General features: G+C 47.5%; 1 protein-coding gene across 1 annotated transcript in view; it reads left to right on the top strand.

Annotated features, from left to right (window-relative positions):
* Positions 1 to 1419: 1419 nt before the first annotated feature.
* LOC147637847 (uncharacterized) overlaps positions 1420 to 18783 on the top strand; it is a 112508-nt gene continuing 95144 nt past the window's right edge. Inside the window, exon 1 of the mRNA XM_086799686.1 lies at positions 1420 to 1676. Coding sequence (XP_086655812.1) covers positions 1609 to 1676 — 68 coding nt within the window. The 5' untranslated portion in view covers positions 1420 to 1608. The remainder of the gene's footprint in view (positions 1677 to 18783) is intronic.

Raw genomic sequence — 18783 nt, 5'->3', positions numbered from 1 at the left:
ATAAACCATAATCATTTTTTTTTCAAAGCTTGACAATCCAAAATCACATAATAATCGCTAATACAAATACTCAAAATTACAAAGAGAATCACTAACAAAAAGATCTAGCCAACCTAGTGCTTTTCTCCGACGCTTGTCCATCCAACCTCCATGCTAGACATCGCGGCTATCTCGAGTGTGCCTCTTTTTGAATCTCGTCCTCTCTTGGTTCTACCAATGGCTCCCAGAGGGCATAAATCTCATTCTCTGTCCAGCGTTCCCTGTCTAAGGCCCGAATCTCAAAATCTCTCTCTTTCCTGCATAGAAATCACTTTAAGGCTATGGAAGAATAGCAAAAAAAACAACCCACGAGAATTAGTAGATTATCATGCACGAAAACGATAAAGATAGAAATCCTTTCTAAAAACATAATCTTTAATAAAAATAGAGATGATAACGTTTTTTTAAAAAACACTAGAAAGTGGTATCGGATTCGTTTCGCAATTGAATATCGGCCAAACCGTACAAAATCTCCAAATAGTCCGAACACGGACTTTGTTCCTCTTGTGATGATCTAACTTTCTTTAATACTTCTCTTTGACAAATAAAGTTATCTACCCCCTCATGTGAAGTTGTTATTGAATTAAGGGTCAATTTGGTGTCCGGGCCTTGTTTCGGCTATATTTACTATATGTAAACTCCCATATGAGTTTCCTTTGATCTAAACTACTCACTATGACCCTCTTATACATTATCTAACATGGTTAAGTATAGAATAGAAATCACTTACAAATGACGGCATAAAAAGCCCAAAAAAGACAAAAAATCGACATCTCTAAAATTACTCAATTTGTGACCAAAATTAATCTTTTATGTCCTCCAAGTATTTCCCACTTTTCAACATTAAATATAGATGCTAAAAATCACCAAGTCAAATGGGCTCAAAAAATAAGTACACATGAGCACGTTACACTCATCCTATGATGTAAACTAGGAAGCAAACTATGTCCACTTAGTAAACTAGGCCTGCTTAGTAAACTAAGAACTAAACTATGAAGATGAAATTTTCCTAGTTTTTTATACTTTACTCGGCATAGTTTACTTTATCCAACGGCCTAAGAGAGACGTCACAGTTTTTGATCAATGCTATCCATTGATGCCATCTGACAAGGGTCTTTAAGAGCCTGTGGAAGATAGTGCTAAGGGCAACATGGACACGAATATGGGCGACGACAGCAATAGGGGGTAGCCCCATACAACATTTGATGGTGGACACGTGCCAAACTTATGATTTTGTTTGAAGTATATATATATATACATATTAAAAAAAATGTCAAACTTATGATTTTGTTTGAAGTATATATATAATATACATATTAAAAAAAGTGTGAGGAGCTTGCATCACCGACAAGTAAAGGTTTCAGCTGAAAAGTTTGTAAACGGCCTTAGGCTTGATGTCCGGGGTTGGAGGCCGCCCGATGTATTGGCGCCCAGCAACGTCAAGATGAACCCAATGCTGTGCACAGGCTATATTCGAGAGCTACAAAAAAAAACACAGGAGTAAGTCTATCAAATGAATACTATTCTCAGCCTTATAAACGAAGAAGAAGAAGAAGGCACCGCTTCACCATGCTCAGAAGGATAGCTCCGCGATTCTGGAGGTTAGAGCACTGGCAGGCCGCAGTGTCTCACCAAACGTAAGTAAACTCTACAACCATGCCTTAATTGGGAATTAGGGTTAGCGTACTGGTTTTTTCAAGTGGCACTCTACAAATCCATGGCTTCGCTCACTTGAATTGTATGGATCCAAGTCATTGAAGGCATACATAGATTTTTTCTCAACAATTCTAGCTTTGTCCCATATCATCATCTCCCTTTCGTTATATCCCATCATCGGCAGTCATATTATGTTCTAGCTGTCATAGGCGTTACCTTTGTAATAGGCTCCCCTGTCATCATCACCCTCTTTGTTATGTTGATAAGATCAATGTGGTAGCAGTCATGGGCATGGGCCGATGGTAGTCATATCATGTGTTAGCCTTCACAGGTGTGGGTGACTGCACTAGTTACTGCTGTGATAAGCTCATCATCACCATCATCACTCACATTAGTAGTCTGATCATATGCTAGCCGTCACCGGCGCGGGTGACTGCACTAAATAGCTTTATGATAGGCTTCCATGTCATCATCATCCTCACGGTTGGGTGCTCACATGCCATCATCAGCCTCATTTGGTAGCCACATTATCTGCTAACTGTTACAGGCGTGGGAGATTGCATTCCTAGCCATTTGGTCAAACTTGACTTTTGAATGGAAGCATCTCTCAGGCACCCCTTATGATAGGGCAAGGAAATTGCTGCACCCGAGTAAGTATAAACGGGCTTTTGGCCCCACCACTGGTTAGCCATATCTGCTGTCACGTGCACACATGTTGACATAGTTAATCTCATGGCTATTCCCTGAATTGGCAGTAGGCTTAGGTTAGATTTAGGTCATTCGCAGGTGCTGACAGGTAAAGAAGAAGTCCATGCTTTCTGTGTCCAGTCGGCCAGGGCATATGGCACCATGCAGACAAAGTTGGCAGCATCAATGATATTTTGTCTTGTCCTGCTGGGCCGACAGCAGTCGGGTAGGAGCAGTGGCGGACCATGAGCCTATAAATAGCCAGACCAAGTTCAGTCTTAGTCATCTGATCCCCAGATGGGGGCAGGTCCATAGTCAGTCCTTAGGTCAGAAATCAGTCCTTTTTGGAAGGCCAAAGGCCACATCAGTTGTACAGATGAAGACATCTTTTTGTACCATATCAATATATTGAAAACACAGCTCATATCTCTCTTCTCTCTGTTGTCTAATCATTGCTTTTGCATTAGTATTTGTAATCAGTAGACTTAGGGCTGGAATCTGGATCAAGTTCGTCAAAGCTTCCGCATGTCATAGAGCATCAGGCTCAGCCAAGCTAAGCACTAGAAGTCCCAGGAAGGTGCACATATCCACAATAAGAAAACATATTCAGGATAGTAGTCATGGGGCTAGTCGGCATCAGGCAAAACCGCAGAAAAGCAGCCCTGGGAGTTGTATGCTCAAAGGGGCATGCTTGTGGCTCTTCGGAACAATTCCAAGGGTGGAGCAAAGGTATGATCTGTTAGACATCATCATCCCCTTGCTGCTGGCTTCCTTTGTGGTGTCCTATTTTAGCCTTTAGGGTTGACCATGTTAGCTAGACGGTGAAAGAGTGCACAGAGCGGAAGCAAAAGGGCACTAGAGTGTGCTGAATAGAGAGTGCAAGAGAGAGAGAGATATGGAGCAACTATGCTGAATATATTGAAGCAATACAGGCCCAAGCAAGAGACACAAGTAGTCTCATAAGTGAGGGAGCAAAAGATATACAAGACTAGATGAAAAGGTGAGAGGCCAGCCCATCTATTTATAGGTGGGTAGTGTTGGCCGATTGGAGTTAAACAAGCTGGCCGACTGGAGTTGAGTAGCTGGCCGACTGGGAAAAATCCAAACAGGCTGGGAAAAATCCCAAAAAAATATGTCAGCCCACAATCAAGGGCCATGCAAAAGGGACCAAAAGGACACCAGAAATGGGCAGAAACTGGGGATGAATGTGCTAACAGTGAACACCCCCTGTCAGCACCAGATGCTGAACAAACTCCGAGAAGCCGAAGATGAGGAGCCAAGGAAGCCTGAGAAACCGGCTTGGTGAACAAATCTGTAGCATTCTCCACTGAAGGACAATACTCCAAACGCAAATCTCCAGCAAGAACCCGTTCACGAACATAGTGATACTGTATCTCAATGTGTTTCTTACGAGCATGAAACACAGGGTTCTTGGCGATGGCGATGGTGATGGCAATGCAACTCTGATTGTCACACCAAAGAAGAGTAGATCCGGTAGGAGGACAGCCAAGCTCCTCCAATAATCTCCGCAACCAAATCGCCTCACATGCAGCATAACAATCCGCACGATACTCCACCTCTGTAGAGGAAAGCACCACAGTAGGCTGCTTTTTACAGCTCCATGAAATGGCTCCAGACCCGAGTGTAAAAACACAACTAGTGGTCGAATGCCGAGTATCTGGATCTCCAGCCCAATCTGAATTAGACCATCCAACAAGAGTGCATCCTTGGCCATAGAAGATGCCAAAGTCCAGAGTGCCACGCAAGTACCGAAGAACTCTGAGAGCACACCGCCAATGCTGCTGACGGGGTTTGGATGAGAAAGAACTCAATAGACTGACTGCGAAACATATGTCCAATCGGGAGTAGGTCAACCAAACCAAACAGCCGACTAGAACACGATACTGATCAATCCCTGGAGAAGCATCAAGTAGAGAAAGCTTCTCACTAGTATCCATAGGAGAAGATATTGGTTTGCATCCAGTCATTTGAAATCTGTCAAGAATCTCCCGTGTGTACTTTTGCTGAGAGAAGAAAATGCCCTTCGAGGTCTGCCAAATCTCAAAGCCAAGAAAATAATGCAGAAGGCCAAGATCCATCATCTCAAACTCTGTCTCCAAAGCATCCATGACTGAACAGATCCTCACAGAATAAGAACCTGTAAAGATGAGGTCATCAACATAGACCACAATGATAACAATCAACCCCGTCTCTAGGAGGATATAAAGGTTTGAATCTGCATGAGAACGGTGCAGGCCGAGCTTTTGAAAGAACTCATCAATCCGCTAGTACCAAGCCCGTGGAGCTTGCTTCAGACCATATAAAGCCTTCTTCAGCTGGTATACCTGATCCTGTTTGCTTGGAACAACAAATCCCGGTGGCTGATCAACATAAACCTCTTGTGTAAGCTCTCCATTCAGGAAAGCCAACTTGACGTCCATCTGGAAAATGGGCCATCTATGATGTCCTGCAAGAGCAAGAACGGTGCAAATGGTAGCCATTCGGGCCGTCGGAGCAAAGGTCTCATCGAAGTCGACTCCAAGGTGCTGAGCATAACCCTTGGCAACCAACCTCGCCTTGTGCTTGTCCAAGCTGCCATCAGCTTGGAACTTCGATTTGAAGATCCAACGCACACCAATCACCTTACGCTGCAGTGGCCTAGGCACCAAAATCCAAGTGCCATTCCGTTCGATAGCATCCAACTTTGCCTGCATAGCACGACGCCAAGGCTCATGTGAAAGAGCCCCATCCATAGAAGTGGGATCAAAAGGACCATTAATGATAGAGGACATAAGAGCATAGTTAACAAACATGTTGCCCTCATGAATTTGTTTCCCTGTAACTCTGGAAGATCGCCGGAGAGAACGAGGCGGAGGAGCAGAAGGAAGCTCACGGAACCGAGAATCACGAACTGTCTGATAGTACCATCCAGGCACAGATCTGCTTGAACTCGCTGGAGGAGGAGCAGAGTCATCATCATCTAACTGAGAATCCACAGCTGGAGGTGAAACAGAAGCAGAGGGAGGAGGAGGCGGAGACGGAGGTGGAGGAAGAAGAAGCTCACCAGATGTAGGAGTCTCGTTGAACACCACATCACGGCTCACAACAACTTTGCCTGCCTGAGGATCATAAAGATGATATGCCTTGGACACAGTGCTGTATCCGAGAAAAGTCATGCGCTGAGACTTCGAGTCCAACTTGGAGCGATGCTCCTTAGGCACATGAACATACGCCGAACACTCAAATGTTTGGAAATGAACAACGGAGGGCTTCTCACCATGGAAAGCCTCATATGAAGTTTTATATGGAAGAGCAGCAATAGGAGACCTGTTCTGAATGTAGACAGCAGTGGAAGCCGCCTCTGCCCAGAAATGTCGAGGTAATGAAGAATGCTCAAGCATAGCATGGGCCATCTCCATAATGGTCCTATTCTTCCTCTCTGCAACTCCCTTCTGTGATGGAGTATATGCTGTAGTAAGCTGTCTCTGAATGCCATGGGTCTTGCAATATTGTTGAAACTCTTGGGATGTAAACTCACTCCCTCTGTCGGTCCTGAGAGCCTTGACCGAGCGACCGGTCTCTTTTTCCTCCTCAACTCTCCAATCACAGAAGTGCTGAAAAGCCTCATCCTTGGTCTTCAGAAAGAAAACCCAAGTATATCTGGAAAAATCATCCACCATCACGAGCATGTACAACGCCTTACTCAAAGACGCGGTACTCATAGAACCACATAAGTCTACATGAATGAGAGCAAGTGATCTTGAAGATCTGTGTGTCGCCTTCTTCGGAAAGGTGGCTCGGTGTTGCTCCCCCTGTAAACAAGAGGAATAAGCAGAAGATGGAGCCTTGATGGTCGGTAAACCCTCAACCAACCCATCCTTTGAAGCTCACTGTAGAAGCTGATAGCTCAAATGGCCAAACCGAGCATGCCAAAGAGTAGAAGAAGCACTAGAAGAAAGTAGAGTGGTCAACTTGTACAGACCACTATCTTGGACTCCCTGAGCCAAGATGCTACCAGTTGCCTTGTCACGAATGGTAATCTCATAACGAGAGAAGATCACCTCCGTACCTTGAGCTGTAAGAGCACTCACTACCAAAAGGTTAAAAGCCAAATCTGGAATATACAGTACGTCAGAGAAGTACCTCTTGTCCTCGGAAGAGCGGAAGACGGGGATGGTATGCATTGGCATGGAAGAAGAATCACCCTGAGTGATCTCGCCTGACCTGGCAATGAAGTCCTCAAACCAATCTTGATGGGGTGTCATGTGAGCAGTAGCACCGCTATCCACAATCCACGACCATGACTGAGAAGTCACAAGAGCAAGTATACGATGAGTACCTACTAATAGAAGAATGCCATCATCCTTCTTGGTCTGAGACACCGCTGTAGAGGAAGAGTTCTTTGCTGCTTCATCTCGCTTCTTCTTGTGACATTGGGGCGATTTATGACCCTTCTTGCCACTATAATGACACTCAATGTCTTTGTTTTTAAAAGATTTGCTTTTGTCGTTATCCTTGTCGTTATTCTTGGAGTTCTTGTCAGAACCCCCTTTTCCTTTCTTTTGTTGATTCTTCCCTTTATATCGCGCTGCCAAAGCTCCATCAGGGCCACCAGAGGTGCTAGTCCGCTCCTGAAAGCGAGACTCAATCTGCATAACGGAGGGGAGAACTTCCTCCCAACTGAAACAGGACGAGGAGAAGAACGAGAGACTGAAAATATGCATCAAACCTCTCTGGAAGCGTGGAAAGAAGCCGAATAGCCATGTCCTGTGTAGAGATGTCCTTGCCACAAACAGCAAGCTCGTCCCGGAGATCTTTCATCTTCGAGATGAAAGCAGATAAAGATGGAAAGGCAGAAACTGATAAGTTCATAAGTTGCTTTTCCAACGCCAAAATCCGACCCGGAGACTTAATCTCGTAGAGATCTGCAAAAGCCTTCCAAACTTCATGTGCAGCATCTACTGTACGCACATGAGAGAGAACATAATCTTGACAGTTCAACATCAAAAAGGAGAAAACGCGACGATCATTCGCCTGCCAAATATCAATCTGTGCCTGAGTCACACCACCGGAAACAAGGGTGGGAGGGGTAGCATTGGCCGGTGTAACAAGCCAATCCCAAAGATCCACGCCATGCAAGGCCGATTTCACCTTCACCTTCCACAAGGTGTAGTCGGAACCATCCAACTTTGCAGACTCAGAGAACATATGAAGAGCAGTCGGAGGAGCCGTCACAAAATCTTGGGCTCAATCTTAGAAATATGCACAAACTCAGAAGAAGAAGTGTCCTCCACAAGTACCAAGGGTGCCACCAAAGCCCGAACCACCACAATCCCCCTCTGCACAAGGGAATGTCCACCGGAGAGGAAAACGCAGCCAAAGAGGGGCTGCTGTCCTGAAAAAACAGGCCGCCTAGATCCAAACTCCAAGTAGGAATGAAACGCTGATGAAAAATTACCTTGTGGCTGCAAGCGAAGGAGAACCAACCAGCAGAAGCTGTCCAGAAAATGCAGCAAGAAGGAGGCTGCAAATCTGTGAAAAACGCAGAGGATAAGGGGCTGTAAATAGGGCTAAATCTGGGGCAGCAGATGGAATCGCTGAACCGGGAGCGATGATACCATGAAAGAGTGCACAGAGCGGAAGCAAAAGGGCACTAGAGTGTGCTGAATAGAGAGTGCAAGAGAGAGAGAGTGAGATATGGAGCAACTATGCTGAATATACTGAAGCAATACAATCCCAAGCAAGAGACACAAGCAGTCTCATAAGTGAGGGAGCAAAAGATATACAAGACTAGATGAAAAGGTGAGAGGCCAACCCACCTATTTATAGGTGGGTAGTGCTGGCTGACTGGAGCTAAATAAGCTGGCCGACTGGAACTGAGTAGCTGGCCGACTGGGAAAAATCCAAACGGGCTGGGAAAAATCCCAGAAAAATTTGTAAAATAGGGGTGGCCAGCCCACAATCAAGGGCCATGCAAAAGGGACCAAAAGGACACTAGAAATGGGCAGAAACTGGGGATGAATTTGCTAACAGAGGGGCTGGTCACCCCTCACATTATATTCCTATTTTTTCCCCATTTTATGGAGTCTTGCTTTCTTCCCTAGTCGTGAGAGAGCTGGTCGGCTGCCCCTACTTTGGCATATATATAGCCGGGCCATCCCTCCTCACATTTGACTTGGGTATTTGTCTCTTGCATGCCTTAGTGCCTCTGCATATTGGCTTGTTGCAGTCCCTCACATACGAGGTCTTCTTCCCCTCTTGTCGAGACTTGTATTCTTGTTTGGTGATATTGAGAGCACGTATATGAAAGAGTGCACAGAGCGGAAGCAGAGTGGCACTAGAATGTGCTGAACATAGAGTGCAAGAGAGAGAGAGATATGGAGAGAACTATGCTGAATATACTGAAGCAAAACAGTCCCAAGCAAGAGACACAGATAGTCTCATAAGTGAGGGAGCAAAATATGTACAAGACTGAATGAGAAATGAGAGGCCAGCCCCACCTATTTATAGGTGAGGAGGGCTGGCCGACCGGAGCTGAATATGTTGGCCGACTGGAGCATATGAGCTGGCCGACTGGTAAAATACCAAAAGGGCTAGGAAAAATCCTAGAAAAATATGTAAAATAGGGGTGGCCAGCCCACAATCAAGGGCCATACAAATGGGACCAAAAGGACACCAGAAATGGGCAGAAACTGGGGATGAATGTGCTAACACCCCCTCTCAACACCAGATGCTGAACATAACTCCGAGAAGTCGAAGAAGTCGTCCTCTGTCAAAGACAAAAGAAAGCAGCAACAACAGGTACAAGGAAAGCTCCACAAGCAATCTCCACAGCAACTCAGCTGCAAAAGTAAGAGAACAAGCTGCGAGGTACACTGTTCTTCTAGAAGAAATCAACCATGAAGGTTGCATCGTGCTGCTCCAATTATCGGTGCCAAACCCAAATATAAACACAGTGTCACAGGAATCCCTAGAAGCCTGTACCTCCAAGAAGATAATACCCTCAAAAGAAATAGAGTCCATCTGCTCCAACTCTGTACCAAGAGTAGCCAAATGCTGTATAATAGCACCCTCCTCGAAGGTCGGCATCGCCAGATGTAAGAACTCAACTGCCCTCTCTGAAAACTGATGTCGGGACTCCACTGTCACCAGCCTGGACATTTCCCAGTATGAAAGGGGTCTGGTGGACTCCAGGATGTCTAAATATTTGGAAAGTACAAGCTTTGGGAATGGGGGATTTGTTAGAAGTCATCTCCTGTCTATTTGTATACACCAGGGCCTCTGTTGTGGGTGTGCCCGCCCGTATATCATTTTTCCACACTCCCCGTATTTTTTCCCTATTTTTCCCATTTTTTTCTAGTGGCTGGAGGGCTGCCAGTTGATGCCAGGAGCACTCTGAGGCTGGCCGACTGCATCTGTATCAGTCGTGGGCTGTAGGAGTGCTGGCCGACTTGTTCTGTCCAGGCGTGGGGCATCAGATGCTGGCCGACTGCTATATTCAGCAATCGTGGGATTTTGTCCAGTCGTGGGCCTCTTCTAGAGCTGGCCGACTGCCCTCATGGGCTTGTATATATTGCCCCCCATCCTCCTCCACTTTCTCATTCAGTATCTTCGGGATCTTGTGTACAGAGAAGAGTTTACACACATCTCTCTGTGTTTCTTGTGCTGATTATTTTCTGCAGTCTACTTGCTCTTGTCTACCCAAGTTTGGATATCATTTCCGCTGCATATTCTGACATGGTATCAGAGCCCTAGGCTCTAGGAGATCTTGGGCGTTTTTTTGAGCAAGAGGGGGAGCAACAGGTTGCTGATCGGTGGACTGAACGGGAACTGAAGGTGCAAGAGGAAGGCGGGCAAAGGGGCTGGACAGCCACTTGCATATATTCTGATTTTCAGATTTTTTCCCACCCACCCACCCTTTCAGGTTACTCTCCGAGATGGCGGACTTACTCGAGATGGCTGAGAAGCACGTGAAGATTCCGACTCTCCCCACGTTCCCAGTGGATCGGCAGTTGGACGGGTCCAATTACGGCATCTGGAAGGTCATGATGGAGTCAGTTTTGGAGTCATATGATCTTGCTGATTTTATTATCAAAGGGGTGCCAAGGCCGGAAGCTGAGGAAGGGGAGTTATTATCAACGAGGAAGGACCGCGAGGCACAGGCACAAATGTGGGACCGTGTCAACGCCAAGGTCCGGTCGTTTATATTCCTCAATTGCACACCACAGGTGATCAACCATGTGAAGCACATGACGCTGGCGAGAGGCATATGGGAGCACTTGGCTTCTTTGTACAACAGGGTGTCACCCATGAAGCGGATATCCTTGGAAGTGCAGATGCGGGTTATGAACCCTGCAAAGTCTTCGACGATGCGGGAACACATTAACAAGCTGCAGGCCCTTCAGCAGGAAGTCCTTCAAGCAGGGAAAGAGATATCGTCCGAAGATATGGCCATCACGTTACTGTCCCACTTGCCTGGTCAGTATTCCGCTTTCTATTCCTCGTGGATCACGAGTGGCAGGCTCAGCACCATTACTTGGGAGGAGCTTGTGCCAATGGTCTTGGACCAGGAGGAACGTTTCACGAACCCTCCTCACGGCGGAGGTTCGGAGGCCTTAACTGGCCAACGGTCGAAAGGCCGTAATACCAACAAGGGCAAAGGGAAGGCTTCACCAGATAAGTCTTACGAGAAGAAGCCTGATCCAGAACGAGAGAAGCTGAAGGCCGAAAGATCGTGTAATGATTGTGGCGAGACAGGCCACTACTGGAGGAAGTGCCCTAAGCGGACAGGGAAGAGTGCTGATTCCTCAGCCTCAGCTGCGAAGACTCCGGCATTTGTGCACTTGGAGATGGTGGACTCCGATGATTCATCGTCTTCGAGCGAGGAGGCAGTTGGCTTCACCGCAAAGGATACTCGGGAATGGATTCTCGACAGTGGTGCTTCCAGGCACATGACTCCATCCCGTGACTTCTTCCTGGATCTGAAACGGCAGTCAGGTCGTATCTTTATTGGCGATAACTCCACTATTCCGATTCATAGTGAGGGCCGGATGGAGATCATTCCCGATGGCAAGGGGGGCAAGCATGCTTCCCGTGTTCTTTATGTCCCTGCTCTGGGCTTTCATCTTTTGTCAGTGCATGAGGTATGCAAGACTGGCTTTCGGGTGGAATTTGAGGAGCATTCAGTTGCTCTAAGGGACCGTGAGACAGGCAAAGTTGTTTGGGAAGACGGTGTGGAGAACGGCATCTACAAGCTCTCTGCACTCTCCTCACTGACAGGCTCTCAGGTCGGAGACTTGTGGCACTTTCGTTTTGGCCACTTAAATGTGGATGCTTTGCGGCGCGCCTTCCGGGACCAGATGGTGGTTGGCTTGCCAGATGTTGGTAGTAGGCAAGGACGCTGCAGTTCTTGCATACGTGGCAAGCAGCACAGGGAATCCTTTCCGAAGCAGGCTTCCAGGCGGGCTTCGAAACCTTTGGAGTTGATTCACACTGACTTGTGTGGACCACAGCAGATACCATCCTTGGGAGGATCTCTCTACTTCATGCTGCTTGTTGATGATTGTACCAGATTCACGTGGGTCTACCTTCTTTCACAGAAGGACCAGGCTTTTGCTCGGTTCAAGGATTGGCACGTGATGGTGGAGAAAGAGTCTGGATTTCAGGTCAAGACTCTCAGGGCTGACAAAGGAGGGGAATTCTCCTCGACTGTATTCTTTCGGTTTTGTGCAGATCATGGCATCAAGAGGGAATTGGCCAATACCGGATCGCCTTCGGAGAATGGAGTTGTTGAACGTAAGAACAGGACTGTGGTGGAGATGGCGAGGACTATGCTGGAGCATCGTGATCTTCCTCGTCCACTTTGGGGTGAGGCTGTGGCAACAGCTGTCCATACCATTAACCGCTCTCCGACGACTTCTGTACCCCATATGACTCCATTTGAGGCATATTTTGGCAGGAAACCCGATGTCTCGCACTTCCGTGTCTTTGGGAGTGACGCGTATGTACGTATTCCGAAGAAGCAGAGGGGGAAGCTTGACTCCAAGTCCCGCAAGCTGGTATTTGTGGGGTATAACTCTCTTTCCAAGGGATACAGGTTGTATGATCCAGAGAGGAACGAGATTGTTGTCAGCCGGGATGTGGTCTTTGACGAGCATGTTCTAGCATCCACTGTCGAGGAGCCGCCACTTCTTGGAGATCCAGAGTCTGATGATGATTCCCAGTCTACCACTCCAGTTGATCCACCTCAGTCATCACAGGAGGTTGAGCCCGCAGCTGGAGTTGAGCCCCCGCGACTACAGGAGGCTCCACGATCTGTTCGAGTACCTAGGTGGTTGATGGACACCCTTCGGGAGTCAGGTGTCACGGAGCTACCCTCCGAGTGGACCACAGAGGACGGCCCTCGAAGATCACATCGAGTTCGAGATAAAAGCAACACGGCGGAGCTTCTTCAGGTGAACTATGCTCTCATGTCTCGTATCATGCGGGATAAAGAGCCCACTTCCGTAAAAGAAGCCCTTTCACAGGATACTTGGAGGGAAGCCATGCAGGTGGAACTTGACGCCATCGAGAAGAACAACACTTGGGAGTTGGTACCGAGGCCGTCGAAGCCGTCAGTCATTGGTGTCAAATGGGTCTTTAAGACCAAGTACGCGGCTGATGGGTCGGTGGACAAACACAAAGCCAGGCTCGTGGCTAAGGGTTATGCTCAGCGGCCAGGCATCGACTACGAGGATACCTTTGCACCGACAGCGCGGATGACCACGATTCGGACCGTTCTTGCCCTTGCTTCTTCTCAGAGGTGGCCCGTGTACCAGATGGATGTAAAATCGGCGTTCCTTAATGGTGACCTGCAGGAGGAGGTGTACGTTGAGCAGCCTCCAGGCTTCATTGTTCCAGGATCGGAAGGGATGGTTTACAGGTTACGTAAGGCCTTGTATGGTCTTAAGCAGGCTCCGCGGGCTTGGAATCAGAAGATTGATTCCTTCTTTATTCGGACTGGATTCCAGAGATCGGTTGCAGATCCGAACCTGTATCTCTTTCGGGAACGCGGCATGGTCACACTCATCATCCTTTATGTGGATGATCTCATTCTCACCGGCGGTCATGTGGAGCACATTGGAGTGACGAAGGCTGCCTTGTCAAAGGAGTTTGAGATGACCGACTTAGGCTTACTCCACTTCTTCTTGGGATTGGAGATCTAGCAAACCCAGAGGGGGTTTTTCGTCTCTCAGCAGCGGTATGTTCATGAGTTGCTTGAGGCCTTTGGGATGGAGAACTGCAAGCCTATTACTTCGCCGATGGACCCGAACACAAAGTTAACCATTACAGATCCTTGTGAGCCAGTTGATGCCTCGCAGTACCGGAAGTTGGTTGGTTCATTGATCTGGTTGCTGAACACCAGATTGGACTTGAGCTTCTCCGTGGGGCTGTTGAGCTCTTTTATGCAGACGCCATTGAAGACTCATTGGGACGCAGGATTGCGCATCTTGCGGTATCTGCAGAGTACGAAGGATCTGGGACTCTTTTACACAGGAGGGAATGGAGTCAAGCTCCAAGGTTGGAGTGACTCAGATTGGGGAGGAGATCCAGACACGAGGAGATCTACTTCAGGATACACTTTTACCCTCGGCTCAGGAGCGGTTTCTTGGAGCAGCAAGAAGCAGCCAACTATTGCCCTTTCTTCGACAGAGGCAGAGTATCGGGCTGCTTGTGGTGCTGCTTGTGAGGTTGTATGGCTGCGGAGGCTGCTAGGCGAGATGGGGTTTCCACAGAGGGAGCCCACAGTCATCCAGTGTGATAACCAGAGTTGTATAGCTATTGCTCGGAACCCGGTTTTCCATGCCCGGACCAAGCATATAGAGATACAGTATCACTTTGTTCGTGAGAAGATCTTGGCGGGTGACATCTTGCTACTTTATTGTTCGACGGAGGACAATGTTGCGGACCTCTTCACGAAGTCTCTACCTCAGGCTACGCTCAGGCGGCACTCCAGCTCCCTGGGGTTGGTTACACAGCCAGGAGCTGAGAGGGGGTGTTAGAAGTCATCTCCTGTCTATTTGTATACACCAGGGCCTCTGTTGTGGGTGTGCCCGCCCGTATATCATTTTTCCACACTCCCCGTATTTTTTCCCTATTTTTCCCATTTTTTTCTAGTGGCTGGGAGGGCTGCCAGTTGATGCCAGGAGCACTCTGAGGCTGGCCGACTGCATCTGTATCAGTCGTGGGCTGTAGGAGTGCTGGCCGACTTGTTCTGTCCAGGCGTGGGGCATCAGATGCTGGCCGACTGCTATATTCAGCAGTCGTGGGATTTTGTCCAGTCGTGGGCCTCTTCTAGAGCTGGCCGACTGCCCTCATGGGCTTGTATATATTGCCCCCCATCCTCCTCCACTTTCTCATTCAGTATCTTCGGGATCTTGTGTATAGAGAAGAGTTTACACACATCTCTCTGTGTTTCTTGTGCTGATTATTTTCTGCAGTCTACTTGCTCTTGTCTACCCAAGTTTGGATATCATTTCCGCTGCATATTCTGACAGGATTATCCTAGAATACAAAGGACCACACTCCTAAAATTTAGGAGAGTTGCTATTTTTGGCCCGACTCCGATGGAAATTCTGTTCGCGTCATTACATCTGGAATTGAGCAGATACCAAGAGTTGGCAAAGTGCCTATGACAGAATGTCTACCAGTTGGGATATTTTTAGAGAGAAAGTTTATGGAAGGACCCATCTCTTAGATTGGGACATGTGGCAAGAAAGTGGACCAAAGTGAGACGAGTGGCCTGACACTTGTTAGAAAGTGGATCAAAGTGAGACAAGTGGCCTCACACTTGTCACTTCAGCTATTGTGTGGCTCTCCACTTGTCATTGTAGCCTTATCTTGCCATTTTAGCTCATGGGAGGCCCAAATCTATAAATTGGAGCCCTCTCTCTTCATTAATGAAGGCTCTCTTGCTGCACACTAGCCTCTACCACCGTTACAGGCTGCCCTAATGATGGCTTCTTTCTCTCTCTCTTGAAGGCTGCCCATGAAGAATACCGGCTGTTGGGGACTGTTTTGGAGGCTTCCATCGCGAAGAAATACTGAAGGCAAGGGTATTTAATCATTTATTATGATTTCTAGCCATTGTACTTGTTGTACCAGCCCTTGTACTTGCTGTACCAGCCGTTGTAATGGCTGTACAAGCCCTTGTACCTACTGTACTAGCCACTGTACTGGTTGTACCAGCCCTTGTACTTGTTGTACTTGCTGTACCACCCATTGTATCGGCTATACCAGCTTTTGTACTTGTTGTACCAGCCACTGTACCTGTTGTACCAACCATTGTACCTACTGTACCGGCTGAATGGAGAGTTGTACTTGTTGTACCAGCTCTATTGCATGAAGACCCGTGGTTTTTGGGGAAGAATCAGTACCCACACGGAGGTATATGGATTATATTGTTGGCTCGGCATTTCTACAGCCTATGTTCCGGCTTGGTAGCCTCGTGTTGGGCTGTGTTATGGCATTTATATATGGATAATCCGGCATCTCCCGTGGGGAGAGTATGGCCCTCAAAGCTTGTACATGAAATTATTCTCCTTGGGTAATAAAATACTCCAAGGGGGGGGTCTGGCTCACATCTTGCCAAGATTGAACAACTATGGTTAGATTTAGCTCTCATCTTTGAGATGACTAATTTAGGACTTCTCCACTGCTTTCTTGGGATGGAGGTCTATCAGTCTTTTGATGGAGTGTTTCTTAGCCAGTACAGATATTTGCAGCAGCTCCTGGAGACATTTGGGATAACCGAGTGTCATCCAATTTCTTGTCCGATGGATCCTAACTCCAAGCTCTCCTGTGATGATCCCTCTCCCCTCTTCGAGAATAGTACACAGTACCGAAGGCTTGTTGGTTCTCTTATTTATTTGACTTACACCAAGTCTGATGTTACTTACAATGTCAGTGTTCTTAGTCAGTTTTCTTCCGCTCCTCAACATTTTCATTGGCAGGCCATTCTGAGGGTTCTCTGATACTTATCTGATACCTTGGACTATTGAGCTTGTTGGATACTCTAATGCTGATTGGGTAGGTGACCAGGATACTCAACGATCCACTTCTGGTTATTGCTTCACTCTTGGTTTTGGTCTTATTTCCTGGAGATCCAAGAAGCAGAATACAATTTCATTATCTTCTACTGAGGCTGAATACCATGCTTATTTGGATACCTGCTTTCTTGTTTGATCTCTACTTGCTTCTGCTTCATATTCACATATTCTCACATCCTTGGCCCTTAGGGTGGCCTACAAGGCCTACCCCCTTCGTATGCAAAGGTCTTGACCCTTTTCTGGGATGGCCCACAAGGCTGCCCCTTCCATTGACATGCAACTACATGCTCTATTCCTCAGATGCTTGGTATTTGGCTACAAGCCGAACACTCGAAACACCTGTCATCATTCCAGAGGGTGACTCACAGTACAGACTGGTACTGCATCATGTGCGGGACTTGCACACGTGACCAAGACCATGTACGGGCTTGAACACTTGACCTTGTACGCTGTCATGTGCATCACAGATGCCATGGACATTCTCAGGGCTAGATCCAGAAGAGGCAAACAGATAAAGACCATGAACCAGTAGAAGATAGGTAGAACCAGAATGTAGGAGCTTCAGGTGTAGCATCTGAAGTGGACTTGGAGCAAAGCATGGATCAGATGGCTGTCGGCTGCAGGACAGTGGATGCTGGCTGCCAGAAGAGATGTCGGCTTACGTCAGCAGAGGGTGGGCAGCATGCGCATCAAGGACAAGGACCAGCAGCAGTCGTGTAGGGCTAAAAGGGCTTGTATGGACATGGAACTGGCCGACCAGCAGTCGGCCAGCATAAAGTGTCCAAAGACCCATATAAATAGGTCCACATGCTCAAGGTTTCATTGATTCAGCCCACTAGGGGTTTGAGTCATTAGGAGTCCTAGTCTAGGGCAGAATTTTGGGTGTTTTACCACCTTTTCAAGAAGGCAGCCAAGGGCTGCAGATATGTACCTTTTTGTACCATAGTATACACTGAATTTTCCAGCACTTCTCTCTCTCTCTCTCTCTCTCTCTCTACTCTCTCTCTACCTGCGTTTTTGCATCAGATGGTGCGTTTTTGCATCAGAAGGTTTCCAAGAGTGTTTAGGGTTGAACGAAGACTACCCAGAGCTTCCGCATGTTACATTGGTATCAGAGCATCAGGCTCAGCAAAGCTAAACACTGATTCAGTCCCAGATGATGGTGTACAGGTCCAAGCTACAGGAAAGTACACGGATTCGAAGCCCAAGGCGGGAACACAGATCGGGAAGAACTCCCAGGAGGTTTGTTGGTGGTGTTCCACAGTGCCAGATGGGGATGGCAGTTCCGTGAGCCAGATAGGTTCTCAGGTAACGGTCCCAAGGGAGGTTCATCCTCCAAGGGTGATGTGAGAGTGCCAGACTCAGTTCCAGGAAAGAAGACCAAGACGGTGTTCAGAGTCAGGGCAGGGATGGATGGTGGACTAGAGGAACCAGATGCATAGATCTTCATCAGAGACAGAGTGGTTTGGAGAACAGACCGGATTTTCAGAGAAAAAGGTTTGCTAGGGATGGAAGATGACAGAGGGACTTCGGGACAGGATTGGGATGATGACAGTCATCCAAGAGCAGGTTGGATTCCCGTCATCAAGTTTAGCAGAGGGGGATGTCATGTGCATCAGAGATGCCATGGACATTCTCAGGGCTAGATCCAGAAGAGGCAAACAGATAAAGACCATGAACCAGTAGAAGATAGGTAGAACCAGAATGTAGGGGTGTAGCATCTGAAGTGGACTTGGAGCAAAGCATGGATCAGATGGCTGTCGGCTGCAGGATAGTGGATGCTGGCTGCTAGAAGAGATGTCGGCTTACGTCAGTAGAGGGTGGGCAGCATGCGCATCAAGGACAAGGACCAGCAGCAGTCGGGCAGGGCTAAAAGGGCTTGTATGGACATGGAACTGGCCGACCAGCAGTCGGCCAGCATAAAGTGTCCAAAGACCCATATAAATAGGTCCACATGCTCAAGGTTTTATTGATTCAGCCCACTAGGGGTTTGAGTCATTAGGAGTCCTAGTCTAGGGCAGAATTTTGGGTGTTTTACCACCTTTTCAAGAAGGCAGCCAAGGGCTGCAGATATGTACCTTTTTGTACCATAGTATACACTGAATTTTCCAGCACTTCTCTCTCTCTCTCTCTCTCTCTCTCTCTCTCTCTACTCTCTCTCTACCTGCGTTTTTGCATCAGATGGTGCGTTTTTGCATCAGAAGGTTTCCAAGAGTGTTTAGGGCTGAACGAAGACTACCCAGAGCTTCCGCATGTTACATACGCTTAGAGTGGAACCCTGGCTGACTGGTCTCGGACTAGGGCTCACAAGGGA

The sequence above is a fragment of the Cibotium barometz genome, chromosome 6 (genome assembly GCF_041138505.1).
Source record: "Cibotium barometz isolate CiBa-2024 chromosome 6, ASM4113850v1, whole genome shotgun sequence".
NCBI classification, from domain to species: domain Eukaryota; kingdom Viridiplantae; phylum Streptophyta; class Polypodiopsida; order Cyatheales; family Cibotiaceae; genus Cibotium; species Cibotium barometz.
The sequence above is the reverse complement of the archived record's forward strand: the minus strand, read 5'-3'. Positions and strand labels throughout refer to the sequence as shown.